The 18,676-nt window shown below is 35.0% G+C and overlaps 2 protein-coding genes across 3 annotated transcripts in view; both read left to right on the top strand.

Annotated features, from left to right (window-relative positions):
* The window catches only part of LOC117426126 (26S proteasome non-ATPase regulatory subunit 14), a 30,670-nt gene extending 22,702 nt beyond the window's left edge, over positions 1-7,968 (top strand). Inside the window, exons 7-11 of the mRNA XM_034043454.3 lie at positions 4,192-4,299; positions 5,875-5,949; positions 6,231-6,356; positions 6,554-6,616; positions 7,491-7,968. Of these exons, the coding sequence (XP_033899345.1) occupies positions 4,192-4,299; positions 5,875-5,949; positions 6,231-6,356; positions 6,554-6,616; positions 7,491-7,589 (471 nt within the window). The 3' untranslated portion in view covers positions 7,590-7,968. The remainder of the gene's footprint in view (positions 1-4,191; positions 4,300-5,874; positions 5,950-6,230; positions 6,357-6,553; positions 6,617-7,490) is intronic.
* Positions 7,969-10,402: 2,434 nt separating this feature from the next.
* Positions 10,403-18,513, top strand: LOC117426573 (T-box brain protein 1). 2 transcript variants are annotated; one of them, XM_034044276.3, is made up of 6 exons: positions 10,403-11,312; positions 11,971-12,125; positions 12,388-12,509; positions 12,834-12,992; positions 14,232-14,293; positions 16,336-18,513. In XM_034044276.3, the coding sequence occupies exons 1-6, from the start codon at positions 10,621-10,623 to the stop codon at positions 17,174-17,176; spliced, it is 2,031 nt and encodes a 676-aa protein (XP_033900167.3). In that variant the 5' UTR covers positions 10,403-10,620; the 3' UTR covers positions 17,177-18,513. The 2 variants fall into 2 exon arrangements, with proteins under 2 accessions (XP_033900167.3, XP_058889731.1); XM_059033748.1 differs by having other exon boundaries at positions 12,385-12,509.
* The last annotated feature ends 163 nt before the right edge of the window (positions 18,514-18,676 follow it).

Genomic DNA, 18,676 nt, shown 5'->3' with positions numbered 1-18,676 from the left:
TAGAAAATGCACACACTCAGACATTGCTTTTCTTAAGCTAAAATTGTTGTTTTATAAATAATTTCAATGTTACAAACATCAGGTCCACAATCACAGTGATTCAGTGATATTCATTTGGCATAAGTCAGTTTCATTTCTGTGTGCTTTTCATCAGAAATGGCATAAAAAGTATGATTTCCCTGAATTTTTTATGCTGTGGGCTTACAGGGGACAGGGGATGGTGTTTTTCACTTGTGGATGTCTGACAGTGCATGGCAGCATAAGTAACAAAATGGTCGCAAACCCCAGCTGCACTCCCAAGGTCACACGTTTCACTTCATTTTTAAAGAAACCAGCAGCCAGCTGAACAGTTGCTAGCAGATCAGTTGCAGGTGATGAAAGAAGTTTTACATGGGACATGATCCTTTTTCTCTGCTCTCTGCATTTTGTTATCTTAATTTCCCCCAAAATATTACACACCATTGATTTCATATTCTGTAGAAACAAGGGGGGGGGAGGGAGTCATAAATATTTATTATCTGCACAGGATTTTAGATTGTGCTCTGTTTATTGCACTACATTTTTTAAATTACCTAGATGTGTTTTACCAAGCGCCACGTGTGACTCCTGGTGCTTTCAAATGCATGTCAATTAATTGGTTTACATGCAGTTTTGAGTCTTGGAATACATTGTCTAGCAGTTCTTTGGTGGAAAATTTGAAATCTAAAAATCATTGTAAATGCTAACCCAACACTGTACAATAAGCAGTGTCAAATGGATACTTAGTTTCATTCTCCAGCAATTGTAATTAGTAAACTATCTATGCCAGTGAAATCCCTGCATCCCACAAGCTAATTATATTTGCAAGGTCAGAGCAAGCACAAAATATTAAAGAAAAGATAGGGTTATGAATGTGTGGACCCTTTACTTGGCTGTTACATTGGAGTTTGTTGATCTGGAGAATGATGCATACATTTCACAAATTTATCTTGCAGCAGAAAATGGTGTGTGATTGTGTTTATTTTACTAACCAGTAAATTCACAGCACTCGTCTCCAAATATCTCCCCAATAAAAATGTGTTAATTACAAAACAGTCAAGGTCTTCCATTATATTAAAGCTACTAACAAGAAGACAGCAGGAATCACACATGTAAATAGCATCATCAGTCCTTGTATTAGGCTTATGTTTTGATCCGCGAGCTGTGCATAGACTAAAGGTGCTATTAAAGCATGATTGTATCTAATACACTGTATTGTATGAAACACATTTATTAAACAGGAAAACAGACCTTTAACATGCATTTAACAAACCTGAGAACTTGCAATTAGATGCTAGAGTTTCACTGAATTGCATTGTAGTGTATTGGATTATAATAAAAATCAACAGAAATCAAGAGAAAAGCCAGGGATATCCCAGAGGAAAATTGTTAAGAGCAGTCTATCCTAATGACCTCTGAAAATTCTCAAGATTTAGAATGCTTGCAGCAAATCTGACCATACTACTGGGATCAATATACGGGCTTGGATTAGGCTGTACTTCACACAATGTCATCTTTACTTAACCTTAAACCCAGTCTTAACCTTAAACCTAGTCTGAATACATTTATTTGAATGTTTTTCCCCCCCACATAATAATAATAATAATAATAATAATAATAATAATAATAATAATGTTGCAGTATTTGTATCCATACAAACGAATTCAAAGAAAATCTAAATGGATTTAACCTTAAATCTACAAGTTGTCAAATCTTATAGTTCACCCATTTTATACAATATTGTACCAAAAAAAGCCCCAAAGACTAAAGAATTCACATTTCAGGAAACTTTCAAACACAAATGATTTGTTTAAACCTGCTGTCCTAAGTTATAGAGTCTCAATATTATGTATTTAATTGGTCTCTGTGGACACAGCTTTTTAAAGTAGTTTTGCTTTAAGGCTATTGAGTCTGTAGGTTTGGTGACCACTTTGCTGTCCTCTGGTTATATTATGCTGCCCTCTAAATGAGCTGGTGACTTGTGTACAGCTTAAAGTTGCCCATCTGGATTGTTGAAGACACTGGATTATAATTATCACCTCTTTCATTCTTTCCTCATTAGTACAGTAGACATTAATGAGCTGTTTTTATTTTAATATGCTATGCCAAATGTAGGCGATTGTTTGGGAAGGAACTGAATCAATCTCTCTTACCAAAAAAAAAAAAAAATTTCACTTTCAACTGATGGCTTGTTTTTTCTACTATTTTTTGTAATGTATTTTCCGTTATGTAAATGCCATTTATAGTAGGTCAAAGTAAATGCTCAAATCGGTCGATTGCCACTATTCTGTGCTGCTCTTGACTGACTAACAGTTATTTATTGTCAGGCAGTACACTTGCTTTTTAAGTATTTAATGAAGTCAATTTGCAGGCAGATATTAAGCTCAGACCTACCAAGCTTGTAATTTTAGCTCAATTTCACCTGAACAAAAGACTCCTGCACATCTTCAAAACCCCCAAACATGCTTCTAAGTACAGTATTTTAACCCCAAGTCTTCACTAAACCTGCATGAAATATGCCACTGTGTAATATAATAAAACATTTTTATCTGGTTGAATCACTTTTTTTTTTATTATTGGAAGGTGTCACAAGGGCGTATTGTAAGCGTTAAGTGGTAATGGTAAATATACTGCTAGGGTAATCTGTACATTTACCAGTGCCACTATCCTGTGGATAACTAAAACACATTTACAGTAAGCTCTGCATTTATTAAACCTCTTGTCCTAGTGGCTTTTGGGGAACCTGGTTGTAAACCATTATTTTTGGTCTTGCTCAAGAAAATAAAAAAGCAGACACAATAATATGAAAAGCTGAAGAATGGCCACACACAACCACTGTAAGAGGTGGGCAAAAAGGGCAAAGAATTCCACTTTCCTATGTATGGGTCCACTTTAGACACTTCAGATCTGTGGATTTCAGTAATTAAGTTAATTATATAGATTTTAAATTAATTACTGATAGAGTACATTTTGATATGTACACTTCTCCTTTTTTTGATTCATGTGTCTCAATACTGTCCTAATACTTGATAAAGGTGTGCATAGATTTTGGAGGAAATCTAAAAGGGTATTTTTAAATAATGAAGAGAAGCAGCAGCTAGCCTCTCCTGGGATGACAAGTGCACACATCTCAGGGACATAAACTAATAAGGTTTTAATGCCCAGAACTGCCCAGGCCTCTAGACCTCTGACATTCTTTCTTCCATGGCAGAGGCAGATTCACTTTGACAATGGAAAGCCAAAACTGCAAAAGATCATATGAGACTAACTGTCCTATCAAGGGCTAATGCTTCCTCTAAAAATGGCAAAGAAATCGGAGGGAATTAAGTTTAGTCAATGCCTTTACTTTTTTGTTTAACAAATTTTAACCTGTGGTCCTTTTTCCTTTTACAAAACCCCAGAAAATGAAATGTAAAAGCTGATTTGAAACATACCATAAATAACTTAAAGGCAATCTTAAATGCATTCGCATGAAAATTTTAGTGACACTGTAATATAAGCCACTACCTGTCATGAATCACAAATAACCTTGGCATTCCACTCTTCTCTGTTGCACAGCCCTGATTGCGACAGTGATAGGGACATCTTTATCCATCAGACAAGGAAGAGACTATTTTATAGTCAGAAAATGCAATAGCATATGACTTGAGCAGAATGCTAGAGGTTCATTCCTTACTGGTTATAAGTTTGTTGTCATTTCGTGTATTGTGATCATATCATTGATGTGACAGGACTGGGCATTAGATGTGGTCCCTAAGCCTGTGCTCACTTTCAGTCTTGTTCTCTCCTTGTCATTCACATTGATTAAATTGGATCTGGGTGGTAAACTTATGTAAGGACATGCGACCATAAAGTTATAATGTAAAATAAATAAATAGTAAATTGTATTGTTTACATAGCAACTGCCTTGAAAATAATTCATTGTTCCATTCACAAAAAAAAACAACAATACTTCTTTATTGAAAGCAAGCTGTGTTTAATTTTTGTCAACTTAAATCACAAGTTAAGTGGTGCTGTGCCGATGGCACAACCAGCAGGAAATTCCTTCTGTTTTGGCTTTTCATTAAATCTCTGTCTGGAAGAAAGCCAAAGCCAGATGTGCAACTGCTGCACATTTTGCCCTTTTTCTTGTATTTTTTTAAAAGAGTTGACAGTACACCTTGTTTTTTATAGGTTGTTATTGATGCCTTCAGACTGATCAATGCCAATATGATGGTTTTGGGACACGAACCAAGACAAACAACATCAAATCTAGGTCATTTAAACAAGCCATCCATCCAGGTAGGAATAAAGTATACTGTGATTATATATATATATATAATATATATATTGCATTTTTATGCATACAAATAATGGAAGACAAGTTACCAGTTGATTTTTGTATAAACCTTTTCTTATTGCAGTCAAATTTCTTTTTGTTGTATAAGGCTTAGGATTGTTTTAAATTATTTCTGAGAATCTGCAGTCACAAACAAATTCAATGATCTGATCAAAAAAAACAACATTGTATTCAGTGGAGGCCTTAGATGCTATAAGATGTTGGAAGGTCGAAGACATTAAGGTTACAGTAGATCTGTAAGACCTTAATTTGCACACTGATAATTTGGCAAAGTTAAATCCTTTTGGTTTTAATGTGATTGGGTGTTTTTAAAGAGGTGGTGCACATTTCATAGAAAAATAAATCATGCTTTACAGATCGAACCTACTGTACATTGTTCTTGATTTACTGAAACAAACAACTTCACAGGCCTCCACAGGTTACATTTGTCAGCCTGTCCTTGTATGTGGTGAATGTAGATAGTAATCTGCTTCTTGATGATACTGAAATATCATTTTGTATTCAAATGATAGGGAACATATACAAAATGTTATTTACAATTTCTGAAATAAATAAATACATTCTGCAACATTACTCTTCGCTGTAAACCTTGCAGTCTGAATTTAACCACCAATTCAGTAATGAAACTTTGAGGTGCATTTGCATGGACCAAGTAGTAGCCAGAATATTCCTTGGAGGTTAGTTGGCCCCATCTAGGGCAATCCCACTTACACCTTGGGGAATTTGTGCATTACCGGGTTCACTGTGTAACATCTTACAGAACAAAAATAGCATGAGTAATCTAAAGCAAAGCCACTGTACAGCTTCAATACTCCCCTGTCAATAAAATGCATGGTTTAATCAGAATTGCATGTTTATATGTTTTTAAATTTTAAAAAAAAACACAAAAAACAAAAACATAATGAGTATGAAATGGTCTAGCTTTTTGATTGGGCAGAGGCAAGTCCATACTTGTATAAGTTTCAAGAGAATACATTATTGGACCTTTTTGCACAGCTGTAATGACCTCTCTCGTTAACCTTATGGCATCAAACTCCTTCATTATACTACAAACTGGTTGTGTGGTTCCACACAGCCAAAGCAACAGGTTGGTAGCACACTCATTATCCTTTACCTTTCCACCACTGAAGTATTTTAAGTGAAGGATAAAATCCTAGAGTATCTTCTTTTATTTTTTTCCTTCTTTAGTGTAATGGAATGTTGGCATAATGAGATTGCTTTCTCTGGAAGTGTAAAGCGAACTGCAAGTCCTTGTTCTTGCATGAATATGAGTGTTACATGTCCGTTGGCTTAATTGACTTGTAATTGCAGGTTGACCCCATGGGGATTAAACGGTCTTAAAGGGGTTCTCTGTTAACAATCATATTAAATATAACCATTTGGGTATTAAATGTTTGCAATTTATCTTTTTTTTTAATTATTCTTTTCATAGTTGCTTTCCTTCTTTTAACTGTATTTTGGTTTCTATTTTGTCTGACAAACCCTTACATTAAGTAGTATTCTTTTGTTTTTTGTAGGCTTTGATTCATGGATTGAACAGACATTATTACTCTATCACTATCAATTACAGGAAAAATGAACTGGAACAAAAGGTGGGTGTTTTTTATTCAATATGTAAACCGATGAGTGATAATTGTCAGGCATTAGCTATAAATAAAACAAATATTCTGAAATGCAAATTCTCTGCAGTGTATATATTATACATGATCACCATTAGCTGCTGTGCAACCCCACAAAAAAAGACCCCGTTTCTGATACTGTAGTGGTTTTAACATCAAATGCCACCTGCTGTAATTTTACAATTTCACGATTGCTTATTGTTTTTCACATACCATGTTTTAAAAGCTAATTATAATGAATAATTTTATTATAGATGCTGCTGAATTTGCACAAGAAGAGTTGGATGGAAGGACTGACCCTGCAGGACTACAGTGAACACTGTAAACATAATGAAACTATCGTAAAGGAGATGCTAGAGCTTGCCAAGAACTACAATAAGGTAACATCACTTTTTTTTTTTTTTTTTTTTTTGTTGTAAAGATCAGAAATGGGAAAACTATTTGGAAATCATACAATAAGTATACTACTGAATTGCGCATTCTTAAAATACAAAAGTGAACAATCTAGGTTGATGCAGTATTTCAACACACCCTTACAGCACTTAACAACTTTTAATTTGCCTTTTGTCTTTTTCAGGCTGTGGAAGAAGAGGATAAGATGACACCTGAGCAGTTGGCAATAAAAAATGTTGGAAAACAGGTAATTAAATATTTAATTTAGGAAGTTAGTCTGCGTGAAAGCTATTTTAAAAATAACTTTACTTTCAAACTCAATAGTACCCAATAATAGAATGGAGTTAAGATATTGTTGCTGTGTTTTGTTTTAGTCTGACCAATCTTTAAACTATTCTCTGTATTAGACACCCCTTCCCCTTTCTCTGTACCACCATTTTAACAACCAAATGCATCCGTCTTCAATCTCGTATGAGTTTCTAAAAATGGTGCTATTTTCTATTAAAACGGCTATTAGCATGGGATTTAGAAAACTGGGGTGCCTTTAATTCATATGCTATGAAGTGCATCAAAAAGATCACTCTTTAGGAATCTAGCATTTCGTTGACTTCTTGCATAGTAGCTAAGACCCTAACTTGGATGTTGCACCAAATTGCAGTTACCGGGTGAAGACCAGACTAAACTGAGAGCATCAAGTATACAATAGGATAACTGTATTCTCAAATCGATGAATGTTTTTTGTCAGTCCACTTTAATTACTCTATACCTTAGTTGTAGCTATTATGCAGCCAATGTACACAATTGCCTAGATCGACATGGACGTTGAGCTGTGGTATTATTTTGTCCAAATAACCGTATTGGAATAGATTATTTTGCAAAAATACCACACAAAAAAAAATTGAGACTGATATGACATTCCGCTGACCCAAAATTAATTTAACATATTTCACATGGTTTGTTTAGTACATATAGAATGTAAGAATTGAAGGGAATTAAAGCTGTTCATATACAAATGTTCTATGAAGGTCTTAGCCAGGGATCTTGATAGCAAGTGGTGCCTGCACATTTTCATATCCACTGTTCGAATAAACTCAAAATCTTTGTCTTTGTATTCTTTGCAGGATCCAAAACGCCATTTAGAAGAGCACGTTGACGTTCTGATGACCTCCAATATTGTGCAGTGCTTAGCAGCCATGTTGGACACTGTTGTATTTCAGTAGCACATCCTTTGTCTAAACACATATGAGCTCCATTTTAAGCTCGGCTTTTTCTTTTTTTTTTTTTTTTTTTTACATGTATATTCTGTTTGTAAGCTGGGGCTGCGAAACATTAATTTATCTCAAACTAGACATCTGGCCCTATCTCTGCACTGGTGCAGTTGTGTAACACAATGCAGTGTATATTACACATAAAATATACATACGATGGTATCCTGGTTTTGGCAGATTTGGATTCAGATGCTTCGTCATTTATCAGTTCAGAAGAAAATCCATGTCAATTGCCATGTTTTCACTGAAGTATCTGTGAAGATCAGGATTTATTTGTATGGATTTTATGTTTATTACAACTTCTAAATAAAAATTTAAAAAATGGCACAAATGTATTCTATTGTCTAATTTTATGTACATTTTTTGTATCCTACTTTTAAAAAAATATTGTGTATTAGAATATCTAAGGCTTAATTGTCTGGTTATTTCAAACTTACTTTTTTTTTATTATAGATATTTTAATCATGATTACTTATAGTTTAATATTGTAAACTGTAAGCAAAAGTGAAGTTGGTACAAATGGAAATCAATTATTGTTTCCAATAGAGGGTTAGATCAATTAAGACAAGCAGTTGCTCTATTGTACTTATTTACATGTGACTGGGAATACAAAAAATAAAATTCTATTGCATATAAAATAACAAAGAGACTATATGAAGTTGTTAGAGTCTTTTAATATTTACTGTTTTTGCTGCCTGCTAGAGCAACTTGATTAAAAAGTGTGTCAGAATACTTCCAATTGTGTGAATACTTGTATATGTTAATGAGATGAGGAACGGCAAAACCTGTTGGGTGTAATATAATAAAAGGGTGAGCAACACTCATTCTTTTGTTAGTTTTTCACAATTGTGAACGTGGAAAGTCTTTCTCAAGTTCACCCCAGGCAGCTAATTAGTTGCTGGTTTAAGAGGAATATAAAGTAGTACAGTGTTTTATTTCTATATTCTCCACAGTTTTTTTTTTTTTTTAATTGGGGAAAGAATGGTATTTAAATGAACCTGTGCCCACCTTTCTCAAATGGTAATTTCTTCAGTTACTAATAAAGAATATGTACTAAATGTTTATACCGTCTATTTCGAGCTATATATTCTTAGAAGTGTATTGCATCTATAGATCAATATTGTATGTTTCTTTTGGGGGTTGGGTGGGACAGATTATAGTCTGTCGATAACGATGGACATCCAGACCCATTATCTGTGTCACATTTAGCTGTGCTGTATATTGCTTGGTCGAGTAAAGAGAAATCAGGTTATTGGTATTGTAAATTAAAACACAGATCTCAACACGTTGGCCAGATTAAATGTTCAGGGTTCAGTTACACGCCTGCTTGGATGGACCTCTATTTGTCCGTTCAGGTTTTTGGCGACAGCAGCTGTCGCAGTCCTCCACATCAAGAAGTCTCTCACACAGAAAAATAATTGGTCCGTTCATGCTGAGGAGAGGGAATTGGCTGGGGAATTATTGTTTTTATATATATATATATATATATATATATATATATATATATATATATATATATGTGTGTTGCATTACTACAATTTTAGTATTATGACCAGAATACTATTGGCTACACCTTCACACAAAGCCAATTAATTAGACTGGAGAGCTTATTTTACTATTTTTTTTTTTATTGTTGAGGGGTATTTTTTTTCCACTATTGCTATACTATTACTATTTTTAACTACATTTTGTAGATTTGTTACAAACGTACAGGCATATATATAATCTTCAAAATGTATTAAAATATTTAGTATGCGAAAAATATAAATTAAAATTAACTAAATTAAAAATAGAAAAGATTTTATTTTCTCTGGTCAGTATTACTTTTCTTTAACATGAAACAAATGCGTGTTGAATGTACTTTATTACTTTTATTATTGCAACTGTTCTTTATTTATAATATATATTAATAAGCCCCCAGACTTGACTTTCTCTCTGTTTTCTACAGACGACTTTACTGCCTGCGACTTAATTGCCCGTGTAAAACAACACCTATTAACGTTGATAAATTGTTACTTTTAGTTATGACGGGAAGATACACTGAAAGGTAAAAGATCGTTAATACTTTTTATTTGGTTTCTACATTTGCTATTAGGAGACTTCTGAATTTTGAATCATACCTAGCACTAAAGACATTTAACATCAAATATTTATTTGCCACGGGACCAGTAAACATTGCTTCAAAAGTAGGCCTACTGAATCACTTCACGCTATATCACAAACATTTTAAAGCCTGAAGTGCGCTGACTGTCTTTTTCTGTATCTTTTAATAATACATTCTCATTTCAGTGGTAAACAATTTTCTGTTCGGGCTGTGGTAGAAAATGTATGCGATTTTCATTTTACACCATTTTATATAAATAGTAATAGAGCCGCCACTACATTGTATTTTATATTTTCACAATTATCCCTATACCTACACACAGTAAATAATAAAATAATATTGATTCATTGTGGAAATGTAAGGCATTTGGGTATCGTCAACATGAGGTATGCCATGAAAAAGGCCCCGTTTTACTATAATTGAGTTGAATTCAATGTTTACATATACCGGTATTTATGAACTCGCAAAATGCATTAATCACTCCCTTTGCATAGGTCGACCCCTTCTTCCTGCAATCAAATGTGTCCAAAATATGATCCTCGATAACCATATCTATCTTCGAGATCACCTCTTACTATTTGCAATCATTGCGATTAGGACCCTGATGATTATCCTAATTAATGTCTGTCTATTAAATTACCGTCAGGAGCTAACCAATAGCAAAAGCCGTTTCATTAGCTCCGCAAGCAGAAATATCAAAAGCGAAGCCTCTCTTGCTTGCAGCATAGTGTCAATTGGCTAATCTGCTCTAACAAAAAAAAAAAAAAATTAGATCAAGCCACGGGAAGGCGTTTGCTTTCAAACTAGATTTTTGGGGCGTTAAGTTAAGCGAGGAAAGGTTTCACCAAGGTTCTGAGGCGCCTTTTATATTTTAGAACTATGCAATTGGAGCACTGCCTCTCTCCGTCTATCATGCTCTCTAAGAAATTTCTGAATGTGAGCAGTATTTACCCAAACTCGGGCGGATCTGAGCTTGCTTTACAGGATCATCCTATTATCTCCACCACTGACAACCTGGAGAGAAGTTCACCTCTGAAAAAAAATTCCAGGGGGATGACGAATCAGTCGGAGGCAGATAATTTTCCTGACTGCAAGGACGCACCGGGGGATGTCCAGAGAAGCAAACTATCTCCTGTTCTGGATGGGGTCTCTGAAATCCGTCACAATTTCGATGGATCTGCTGCAGAAAGGTATTTTCTGTCTCAATCCAGCCAAGCCCAGCCAGCCTCCACTGCTCCCAGTGCTATGTTCCCTTATCCAAGCCAACATGGACCAACTCACCCAGCCTTTTCTATCGGAAGCCCGAGCAGGTACATGGCTCATCACCCAGTGATTACCAATGGAGCGTACAACACCCTTCTCTCCAACACCTCTCCACAAGGCTACCCAACTGCAGGGTACCCGTACGCTCAGCAGTATGGACATTCCTACCAAGGAGGACCTTTCTACCAGTTCTCTTCTGCACAGCCGGGGTTGGTCCCTGGCAAGGCTCAGGTCTATTTGTGCAACAGGGCGCTTTGGCTTAAGTTTCATAGGCACCAAACAGAAATGATCATCACCAAACAAGGAAGGTGGGTAAAGTTATCTTCCTTTTTATTATGACAATGGAAACAGAACCTACAAAACCAGCACACAATAATGAAAGCTTTGCGCTCACTTCCTACGTCAAAAGTTAACTTCAACGGGAGGGTAATGTTACTCTGTGAAACAAATATGTAAATCACGATAGAACACCCTTATCACCGGTTTGAGATTGTTTGTTTGAAATTAACTCGAAAGTTAACATCTGTGCCATTGTATGTAGGAACAAGTGCCTTTTCGACAATCGTCCGGACAATCCAAACAGTACAGATTATTATAAAACTACTGCCGTTTTTCTAAATACATCAAATTCTAAATTATAATTATTTGCAATAATTATTTTATAATGTATATTTAAGTACAAAACTACTGTTTTTAGTAATTGACCACAAACCCACAAGTTCAAATTGAATAAGTAGCCTATTGGCTCTACAATATTCTCTTAAGTCATATGGCAAATATTTTAATTACCGTACAAATATGTAACTGATAATAATTAATCTATTTATGTCATTCCATTCCAGGCTTGATGAATGTGACCATGCATAAAGTGTTGACTGAAAATAATAACGCTTTAAAATCTCTGTGTTATTTTTGCAAATAGACAATTCCTATTTTAATAAGAGGTTTATTTGTTTTATCTTTCAGACGGATGTTTCCTTTTTTAAGTTTTAATATATCTGGTCTGGACCCGACGGCGCATTATAATATTTTTGTTGATGTAATTCTGGCCGATCCCAACCACTGGAGATTCCAAGGAGGAAAATGGGTTCCGTGTGGCAAAGCGGACACAAATGTGCAAGGCAAGTTCTCTCAATTAACACTCTCCTAACAGGTTTAGGTGATAATTGTTAATTAAAACACCATTCTGGATTCAACATGGGGCATAATATAATGCATTTGCAATGTACAAAGGCGAGTCCAGTTTGAGGGATTTTTGACCATAGCCTCACAATAAACATAAAGCAACAGGAAACCAAACATTACAAGCGGTGACAATATTCAGTAAAAGGCGCGGTGTTGATACAAGTGCGTTATAACTCTACTTTTTTTTTTTTAAAGCAGGAAACCGAGTTTATATGCACCCCGACTCTCCTAATACTGGTGCGCACTGGATGCGCCAGGAAATCTCATTTGGGAAATTAAAACTAACAAACAACAAAGGCGCTACAAATAACACCGGGCAGGTAAGGTCATCACTTTATATTCAGGCAGTGAGGAGATTCAGACGGTCTTATGTGCTCACTCTCAACTTGTCAGTTTAAGTAGAGAATAGTGCTATTATGATTTTAAATTCAGAAATCGTTATACTCAGGAGCCCAAACATGAATGTTAGTATTTGTACTAGAATGACAAATTCTGATGAGATGCTACCCGACAGCCTAATAGCTATAAAGAATAGATATTTCTTTTTTTTTTTCTCTCTCGTGCGAAGGTAAAAATCTAGAGCGAATGCGACAGTGAACAATACGTCATTTTTTCACTTTGTCCCTTTGATTTGTGTCTAACAGATGGTGGTTCTGCAGTCGCTTCACAAGTATCAGCCCAGGTTACACGTAGTGGAAGTGAACGAGGATGGGAGTGAAGACAGCAGCCAGCCCGGCCGAGTGCAAACCTTCACATTTCCTGAAACACAGTTTATTGCTGTTACAGCATATCAGAATACAGATGTAAGAATCCAACATTGCGCACAGAAATACGTTTCCTATGAACAGAAAAATGAAAAAATGAATTGTTAAATGCAGATACTAACTAAATCGACATTATGTAAACCAGCAAAATTTAAGATTTAGGTTTCTGCAGAATGATTTGTTTCGCTGTGTGTGTATAAAATTATATATATATATATATATATATATATATATATATATATATATAGGGGGTCATGTTGTGTTACATTAGTCTTACCATTAGACATAACACAATGTGCAATAATTAAACGCAATTGAACCCATCCACTCGTTCCCAACTTATTTCTTAACACATATGTAACATTAGCTGCTAATTTATAAAATGCATTATAAAGACTGTATTAACATAATATGTATCTAAGTAGTATAAAGTACAGTGCACGTATTTATCAAAACGGAGAACCGGAGCGTATTTTAATGTATATAAGAAACAGTAACATTTCTCATAGGTGGTAAAATAGATAAACTTGCATTATTTGTGTAGCATACGTTTTTTTATATATTTTTTATTTTAAAATAACAATTCGACTAGCGGAGGGCAGCAGTGTGGAGTAGTGGTTAGGGCTCTGGACTCTTAACCGGAGGCTTGTGGGTTCAATCCCAGCTAGGGGACACGACTACTGTACCCTTGAGCAAGGTACTTGGATCAAATAAGTAAAATAATGTGATATCTTGTATCAGTTGTAAATCGCCCTGGATAAGGGCGTCTGCTAATAAATAAATAATAATAAAAAACTAGGCATATTAGATAATAACATGGCATCTTAAGTGGATTCTGTTTAGAAATTATCATTTGATTACTTATGCTTATGAATGTCAAAATACAAATTATGGAGACATATATTTTACAATATCAAAGTGATCTTGTACAGAATTACAGAAACATGTCATTTTTAATATGTTATATTAACTGAACGTTATTAGAAATACGTCTATACAAAAAAAAGTTAGTCAAGTTATTTATTTTAGTCAGGTATTTGTTTAATTGACTATTGATTTAATAATGTATAAATAAGGATAGCAATATTACAGTTCATTGATGGATATATTTAGATAATTTAATTAAGTTAAAATTAATTAAATATGATATTTAGTTATCGTTGGCTAAGGAAAAAGAATATACTACGTCGATGTCTTGGTAGAGATATATTTTAAATCTGGCTTTATATTATGCATATGAGATTTTTTTTTATTGTTTATGTATGTGTTTTCCCGCAGATCACACAACTGAAAATAGACCACAATCCGTTTGCAAAAGGATTTCGCGACAATTACGATACGTAAGTGTTATTATTATTATTATTATTATTATTAATTTCTTAGCAGACGCCCTTATCCAGGGCGACTTACAATTGTTACAAGATATCACATTATACATTATTTCACATATCACATTCATTTTACATACAATTACCCATTTATACAGTTGGGTTTTTACTGGAGCAATCTAGGTAAAGTACCTTGCTCAAGGGTACAGCAGCAGTGTCCCCCACCTGGGATTGAACCCACAACCCTCCAGTCAAGAGTCCAGAGCCCTAACCACTACTCCACACTGCTGCCCATGTGTTATTTATATTTGTATATCAGAAGTTATAATAATGTTAAAATACAAGGCTGCTATGCTTTTAATATTCATTGTCTATTTTGCACATACTATTGGTGTAGAAAGACATTCTGCTGCATAAGATTTGTTAACACATTTAATTATCACGTCACACTTCAAATAAATAGCAAGCAGTCTAGCAGCTTGTTTCTTCAGTAATCCGTTTGAGCGTAGGCTATGTTTTGACGAGTGTGACCTGTAATAAGAATTAAATATAATACTTCCGTTGAATTTAAATCTCGATCAAATTTTAAATTTCTTATTTTTCATTTTAAAATATTTATAGGGTTTAGCTAAAATAATTTGTTTAACTTTCAGATTGATTAATACAACGCTATGAATTTTCTGGAATGTAATAGTCTAACAATTCGCATAACAAATATGAAAATAACTAGAATTGAATAGGGTTTTTATTTGCGCAAATCAATATTCAAGAGTTTCGTTATTAAAATAATAATTAAACATTACAATGAGTTTTATTGCCTCCTTTTGCGTAGAATTGACGGTTCATAACTGGAATATTTTATGACATGGTGCTATGTCAATTGAAATGGAAAAAGCTTCAGGTAATGTAGAAAAGACGCTGCTAGCTTGTTGCCGCTTGTGTGGTCAAGGTCATATATATAACAAATTATAGCCTAGTAATTAATGACCATTTAAAGTTTTTATTTTATAATCATAACAAATGAGCAGTCGGAATTTCTTACGATATTTTTGCTCTCAGCCAATGATGCACATGGGCAGATACTCACATTTAAACGGATCACTGTTGCCGCATACAGTTTCGATTCGGTTCAGGTAACAAAGAGCAAGCGTATACCGCTAAATGACATGTTTGAAGAAAAAAAAATGAACAAAATGTAAATTAAAAAAAAAAAAATCAATCTGTCATCCTTCACATTATTTTAGATTAACATTTTGACACAAAAATAGAATAGTCTATTCTGCTTTGCCGATTTACGTATCAATATACTGGAAAAGCAACCATTAAAAATGACTATTTGCACACACACACTATATATATATATATATATATATATATATATATATATATATATATATATATATATATATATATATATATATATATATATATATATATATATATATAATGTTTTATTAATCCCAATCAGATACCCAAGATAGAATTTACAGTGTTTTAAACTCTTCCTTACCATGTGTCATTTGTTAAATATGGTTTACCTTTTAATTCTGTGAATTAAAATTTTTTGTAACGTAGTAAATATAAGGATGCATATACATGCATTTTCGAAATGCGAGTTTAACAGCTACGTTTATATCTCGCAACCCCCGAACCTATTTGTAGACGCTACATTTCTCTACAGAAAGTATCACAGCACCTTCGTGTATTTATTGTTTTCAATGTGTTCTTACATGGTTCCTGTGAAGTGTCTTGACATTGTGCTAATGCAAGTTATCACACACAATTACAACCCGTCTAATATGAATCTCCTCGTCCATATTTAATGTGGATACGAGCATTTATTGCGACGTTTCTTTAAAAAATAGATCGGTTTTAAGCCAGATAAATAGATATGAATTACCCACAGGTGCCAGTTGGCTTTGGTGATTTTTTGGGTCTAATACTATATTTTACATTACAAAAAAATGGATAAGAGATTCTATATTTAAACAATCAGAAAATGTCATTTTTGTATGTCTGGAAGTGTCAGCTCTGTACTTGTTGTCCCTATGCAGGATTTACACTGGCTGTGATATTGACAGGCTTACACCATCGCCTGGTGACTCTCCACTCTCTCAGATCGTGCCTGGTGCAAGATATGCCATGCCTGGCTCTTTCCTGCAGGACCAGTTTGTCAGCAGCTATGCCAAATCCCGTTTCCACCCTGGAGCTGGGGCTGGTCCGGGCACGGACCGCAGCGTTCCTCACAACAACGGCTTGTTATCCCCACAGCAAGGAGAGGAGACAGCTGCTTCCCCACAGCGTTGGTTTGTCACCCCTGCCAACAACCGCCTTGACTTTGCAGCTTCGGCCTACGATGCTGCCGCAGCTGCAGACTTTGCAGGCAATGCAGCCACCCTGCTGTCCTACGCAGCGGCTGGAGTTAAGGCTCTCCCTTTGCAAGCTGCAGGCTGCTCAGGCAGACCCCTCGGGTATTACACAGACCCCTCGGGGTGGGGGCCCCGCACTCCACCACAATACTGCAGCAAACCCAGCTCTGTGCTCTCCTGCTGGCCTGCTAACACTGCTAGCAGCAGGACTGCTGCCTCCAGTGTCTACCTAGGAGAGGACGGAGAAGGCCTGACTACAGAGAGATCTCCACTAGGAGGGTCTGAAGAACCGAAACCAAAAGATCTTTCAGAATCCAGCTGGAACGAGACGCCCTCTTCGATCAAATCCATAGATTCCAGCGATTCTGGGATTTTTGAGCAGGCAAAGAGAAGACGGATCTCTCCTTCAGGCACGCCAGTTTCTGAGACGGCCTCTCCGCTGAAAAGCGAAATAATGACACCAAGGGATTGTGAGAAGAACTGTGCAAAGGACATTGGTTACTATAGTTTCTATTCACACAGCTAGGTCTGAAATAATGACCACAGCCAGCAGGAAAGATTACATCAGGTCATTCACTCTTACATTTTTTTTGTCTGTCAATTCAGGGTATGTATAGTATAGCTGATGTCAGAGTATTGGTTGAAATCTGTTTGTAATAAGGAAATGTTTAATATGTGTATTTATGTTTCACGATGTTTGGATTGAAATGTATTTAAGAATTTTGTAAAGCCCAATGTGCGTTTCTTTTCATCCATCTCTTCCTTTATTATGCACCATTGATATTCATTACCTTGCCACACTTGAAATAATTTATATCTTGGGATCAAGCACATACATTTTATTTCCTCAAGACCTTCCTTGGGATATTTGATCTGTTCCCCTACACACATGTAAAGGTAACACAGCACAATACTAAATCGTTTAAAATTTGCATTATAGACAACAGACAGTAACTTATTTTTCTCTATTTTTTGTTTGTCGTTTCTTGAAGTGCCAAACACTGCAGTTCCATAGTACACAGTATGGTGCCAATAATGTACTGGCCAGCAGACAAATGTAACACTTCTGTTAGATTTTGGACATGCAATAAGTGCACCTCAATCTCTTTATTAATTTAAACATACAGTGGAATTTTATTTTATGAATCGTATATGGTAGGTTGTTTAAAATTCTGGGACCTAAAATGTTAGTGTACCATGTGGGATTTAAAATGAAATTCCCAACATTCATTTTAATGGGAATAAGACACATTTTGTAAATTACTGTAATTAGAGACACATTGCTGATGTACAGAGATATGTAGATGTTTGTGCTTGTTAGTCAGGTGTTCTGGTAAATGTGTATAGAGTTGGACTATATCCTGTGTTGCATTTTGACATTTCAAAATGTGTATTTAAAAAAAAAAAAATTGCAATCCATGTAAAGTCTCTGCATTATTGTAGACTGTGTTGATTTGTCCAGTAAAAACAAAGTGAATGTGAACAAAATATCTTTCTTGGTATAAAATAGTCTAGATTTAAGAAATCTAGCTTTATTCTAATTTAAACTGTTTTCATAGTGATTTGATGTTTTCTTTTCTAAATAGTGTTGCAAGTTTGTCTTATCTTTAGATTGCAAGAGGCCAGGAGAATAGTGTATATGTCAGAGTTGTTAACTGCTGTACATTTATTTGTCAATTCTGTAAAATTGTCTTCATAGTTTTATTAATTTGTCAAATATAATAAATATGCTGTGAATTTGATTTGCTTTGTTATACCTGTTTGTTAAATCTTAAGGGTATGTGTATTCGTAACCTGTTGTAATGGTGCAAACTTGTACATTTTTACTGAATTAAAAATACTCAAAACCCTTATGGGTAGATAGTTTCATTGTTCTGGGCACAGTTTTCTTGTATTCCATCTCGATTACCTTTAGATTTCTACATTGAATTTGCCCGCACCCGTTCTGATGACTGTTACACTCATGAGGTCGAGTCCTACTTGTATCTGAGACGTAACAACATTGCACTAGAGAGCTCCTGCAGAC

Source organism: Acipenser ruthenus, chromosome 11 (assembly GCF_902713425.1).
Source record: "Acipenser ruthenus chromosome 11, fAciRut3.2 maternal haplotype, whole genome shotgun sequence".
NCBI classification, from domain to species: domain Eukaryota; kingdom Metazoa; phylum Chordata; class Actinopteri; order Acipenseriformes; family Acipenseridae; genus Acipenser; species Acipenser ruthenus.
Note: the sequence above shows the minus strand (reverse complement) of the source record. Positions and strands in the feature narration are given on the sequence as shown.

Coding starts and splice junctions, on each gene's coding strand:
- LOC117426573 (XM_059033748.1), top strand. CDS start 10,621: ATGCAATTGGAGCACTGCCTCTCTCCGTCTATCATGCTCTCTAAGAAA. Junction 12,126..12,384: donor AGCGGACACAAATGTGCAAG/GCAAGTTCTCTC, acceptor TTTTTTTTAAAG/CAGGAAACCGAGTTTATATG. Junction 12,510..12,833: donor CTACAAATAACACCGGGCAG/GTAAGGTCATCA, acceptor TGTGTCTAACAG/ATGGTGGTTCTGCAGTCGCT.